The 4,696-nt window shown below is 31.8% G+C and overlaps 1 protein-coding gene across 1 annotated transcript; it reads left to right on the forward strand.

Moving 5' to 3' along the window:
• The first annotated feature begins 2,705 nt into the window (after positions 1–2,705).
• Positions 2,706–4,386, forward strand: LOC111397153 (HMG-Y-related protein A-like). The gene is made up of 2 exons (XM_023023912.1): positions 2,706–2,884; positions 3,693–4,386. The coding sequence occupies exons 1-2, from the start codon at positions 2,834–2,836 to the stop codon at positions 4,056–4,058; spliced, it is 417 nt and encodes a 138-aa protein (XP_022879680.1). The 5' UTR covers positions 2,706–2,833; the 3' UTR covers positions 4,059–4,386.
• Positions 4,387–4,696: the final 310 nt, after the last annotated feature.

Genomic DNA, 4,696 nt, shown 5'->3' on the forward strand with positions numbered 1-4,696 from the left:
TCATCATGACCCCGAAGTTAATGCCATTATCACAAAATAACTTGACCACAATCAATTGATATTTTAAGAAGGATATGATATTTATTCCGTACTTGTTTTTTACTACTAGAAGAAAATTGTTTGAATATGTTATTTTTGATTCGTCAAAACTTAACACTTCAACATGAGCATTAAGCCTTTCTTTATTTTCTTCAATAAGTGCATCTTTTACTAACGAAAGAGTTGCCTCCCCCTTGTTTCGCATTACGTATTTTAAAAATATAACAATACAAGGAAAAAACAACATCTTTTGGTATACTCTATACTCCAAGTATCAAACTCTTTAAATCAAGAAGGATTGAATACTCTCTCTCTCTCTCTCTCTCTCTCTCTCTCTCTCTCTCTCTATATATATATATATATATACACATTTTTTTTTTTAAGAAATTCACGATTGCATATATGCTCTTGAACTTGATCATGGACGTTAGCATTGTAATCCAATAATGGAGTCCTTAGTCTAGGATTCGTGAAAGTTGTACAAAATAAAAAATACACTGTATTTGATATCTCCCTTTTAACATTTTCTAAAAATAAAAAAATCTCTCCATGTCCCTTTTACATCGAAATAAACAAGTGATAATTAGAGATGCATTGTATTGGATTCATCAAATTATAGGAATTACTTATTTTTTTTAATTCAATTTGCAACACTATAGTGATAATATTAATATTCAAAATCCCACTTTAACAACTCAAAATGACAAGAACATTCCACATGTATGGCTTAATAAGTAACATGACATAAAGATTAATTTAATCCAAGAAAGCAATAGAAAAGTGTCACTCCTAAATGATATTGTTCGATTGAGAATAAAATCAGTTATGGTTTAAAACTTGCTTTTCATCAAAGTGTTGGTGCCTATACTTATCTGATTCCCACTAGGAGAACATAAAAAAATAAGTTACAACATTCAAAAATTAAAATAAAATCTTCAAAATTCAAAAAAAAAAAAAAAATAAAAAAAAATTTTTAAAAAATAAAAAAAAAAAAAAAAAAAAAAAAACTTGATCATTTGTTAAACAAAAAAAAGAAAAAAAACAAAAACAAAAAAAAAAAACACTCAATAAAGGTTTAATCCTGACTTTGAATTACAATTTTTACAACATTGAACATTATAAATAATCAAGTAAAAAAAAATACACATTTAAATTACAAGAATCCAAAAAATGGAAAGAGGTGGATTTAAATAATTTCTTTACCCAAGTCTTATTATTAATTAAATAGCTTGGATATGTATATTCAATACGTACGCATTATTTACATATATAAAATAGTATAATTTATATATTTAAAATTTTAACACGATGTCTCATTCTAACAAAATCAAACCAATTAAATTATTTGAAGACTTTAAGAATATTTAGCAATTGCAATGGACAAGACTTTCAATTTTGACATACGAAATATGTGATCATAATAAATAAAAATAAGATATCCTTTTTTTTTTTTTTTTTTTACCTACAAACCCATTTATATACAACTAATTAGGAATTATGTAGTAATATTAAAAATAATTTATAGCATTAAGTAAAATTAATTAGAAGTCTGTCTCCAATTTCTTTTTATCAATTAAAGAAGCACTTAAAGCCCAAAACTATGAAGCATCCTTCAAAATTAATAATAATTTAGGAAAAACGTGAAGTATTCAATACCCGTTGGCATTGAGTCATTGTCCGCGTCATCCATCTTCGTGACCTATTATGACTGATGTCTACTCGTCCGATCATGATCCATCCCGATAATCTTTACCGTCCATTGCCTAACAAAAAACACCTTTACTTAGCAGGAAAACTGTAGTAGAAGTCCCGAACCTATAGGTGTTATAGCAAGTTGGACCCAAAAATTTTAGCAGATTGATCCTAATCTACTAAGTTTGTAGCATCTACACCCTGAATGTTTTCGATCCATGTTGCTTTTAAGAATCATGCGACTCTAATGTGATTTCAATTTTTGCGATGTAAAACAGATAATTTTGTCGCTCAATTAGTGAACTCTTCTCTTCAAATGACGTCGCAATATTGCTAATAATTGGTTATATAGTCCATATTATCGAAAAATACACTAATCGTGTTACCTTAAGTACTATTGCAGCATCTTATCCTTAAAGCATTGTTTGTGACTATCGAATTGGCTTGTCGATCCGTGTGAGGGAAATTGTTTGGTAGCCCGACCCTTGGGGCTATGTAGACAATGGGATACAAGTGGCACCTCGAGCCCCTACATACTCCTAATTCACCACCATCATCAATTGCATTTACACCTTAGTTCATTACCTGCTTTTCTCTACCTTATGACTTTCTTCTTTATTTTGTCTGAACATGCTCCTAATTTTATTTACGTCTCACTTGTTCAATTATTCGACAATACTATTCTTTTGTCTATATTTAATCACCCACTACTCATCTCCACGATTGCTTGGATGGGAGTTTGACATAGGAGAAGAATAAAAAAAAATTACTTTCGAAAGGCAACATAGATGGAAAACCGTTTATCAAAAATTGAAGTGTTACAAACTTTAAAATTTGAGAACAAACGATGAAATAAAGATAAAAATCAACTCGCTGCAGAATATTCATATGTTAAGGGACTTGTAATGCAAATTTCCTATTTTCTTGATTATTATGTTTTAACTTCACAACCTGAAACCCTCGTAATAATTTTGTCAATAAGTTCTCTCTCTACTCCCCTGTTATAGATTTCCACAGTGCTCTTTGAACCTGAAACAAACCCCCACCCCACGCACCCCAACCCCCGCATCCCTACTCACTCCACTCTCAGAGTAAATTTTCGATGGCGACTGAAGAGGTCAGCAAGCCTCCAGCACTCCCTCCATACCCACAGGTAAAAGGGCGAAATTCAAAATTTTTATTACGTTCCGGCCCTTATTTTTCATTTTGCATGTACTTTTACAACCTGAACCCAGACTTCAATGTTTTGATTAAAAAAAATAAAATTGATTGTGTTGATATTTTTGCATTTTTTTCTTGGTTTTGATGAACGAAAATGAGGGTTTTGATTTTGAAGAGTACCCATTTTCTCACTTTCTTAAAAACCCTCGTTTTATTTTTTGCCCTATTTTTTGTCTATCTAGTGGTTAATGAAAAATTATCTCTTTTACATGTATATTTTATTTGTATGCAATTTGTTTCAGGTGATTAATGTCAATTTCGGTATTTTATATTGGGTGTTTTAAATCTAGTGCAATCATAAAGAATGGTGTTTAAACTAATTTTGGGAACAAATCATAGAAATTCTCACTCTTTTACCAATTATTTTATAGAAATTTTAGATGTTCTTCTTGTTAAGATTTCAGCTTTAATTTTTTAAACACTTTAACATTTCTGACGTTTCAAACATGTTTAGGCAATTTACATTTTTATTACTAGTAAAATAAGTGATTCTGTTGAAGGTAAGGTAATGTTATTACTTACTCCTAAGTTTGACCGACCAAAAAAAGAAATTTTTTCTTTTAAACCATTCAGTAACTTGTATGTATAAATTTTAAGCTTAACCAGGCGTGCGCTAACTGTTAAGGCTTCAGCTAGAATTGTTCTAACGTTAGCAAGTTTCACCACTATTTGGAAATTTCCGTCGGGAAAAATTCTCAGATGTAAAACATTATTCATCATTTTTTTATGCATTTTTGTAGATGATAATGGAAGCCCTGGATTCATTGAAACAAAAGGAAGGGGCAAATAAGTCATCGATATCGAAATACATAGAATCCAAGTATGGAGACTTGCCTGCTGGGCATGCAAACTTGCTATCAGCTCATTTGACTGCAATGAAGGACAGTGGGGAGCTTTTATTCATCAAGAACAACTATCTTAGGCCGGGACCTGATGCCCCACCAAAGCGCGGCCGAGGACGTCCAAGGAAGGACCCAAATTCGTTACCTGAACCAAAGAAGCCAAAGCCAGCTGCAGGTCCCCCGGCTGTTTCAAAGACTGGAAGGCCAAGGGGCAGGCCAAGGAAGGTCCAGCAGCAGCCTGCACCAAATGGCTTGGAAGGTTAGTTGCTTTGAATAAGCAACTAATGTTGGTTTACTTGCGTTAAATCAACTTAGCTTGTTTTTAAGGTTTACGTTATTTAGTAGGTGTCTTCCTTTGTAGTTTAACCTTTGTTTGATGTTTGTTTGTGGTGTAGTTGTAGTAGTTGCATGTAATTTGGGGAAGATCTTATTTAATGCTTGTCTTAACATTAAGAGTTCTGATGCTGATCTGGGGTTTGTTTCAAGAATTTCTGTGTGTTGACATTATCTTTAGTGAATTGATATTGAGCTTTAGCTCAACAGTTTGGTTTCTTGGCTATTATTTAGTGTCATTGTCATTGAGTTCTCAGTTCATTTTCCTTTGCCAAAGTTCTCGATTGGAAGGATCAAACATAGTCGATCTGATCTACTTTGAATTTTTGGCATTGATTTCAACATCACGTGTTCAAATAAGAATTTCTTATAGCAATTCTAGTTCCATACTTTCTTGAATCTTTTGCAGTTGGCGGAATTTTTTTATGCTCAATTTATGCAAAGCTATTCCATCCAATTCTGTACATGTATGCAAGTTCTAGAGTTTGATTAGATTGTATACATTGTATGACTCTAATTTTGTGCTATAACATTCTTCTCGGTGAAATGATTAAGAAGTTTATTGAAAT

Source organism: Olea europaea, chromosome 7 (assembly GCF_002742605.1).
Source record: "Olea europaea var. sylvestris chromosome 7, O_europaea_v1, whole genome shotgun sequence".
Lineage (NCBI taxonomy): Eukaryota > Viridiplantae > Streptophyta > Magnoliopsida > Lamiales > Oleaceae > Olea > Olea europaea.

Coding starts and splice junctions, on each gene's coding strand:
- LOC111397153 (XM_023023912.1), top strand. CDS start 2,834: ATGGCGACTGAAGAGGTCAGCAAGCCTCCAGCACTCCCTCCATACCCA. Junction 2,885..3,692: donor CACTCCCTCCATACCCACAG/GTAAAAGGGCGA, acceptor GCATTTTTGTAG/ATGATAATGGAAGCCCTGGA.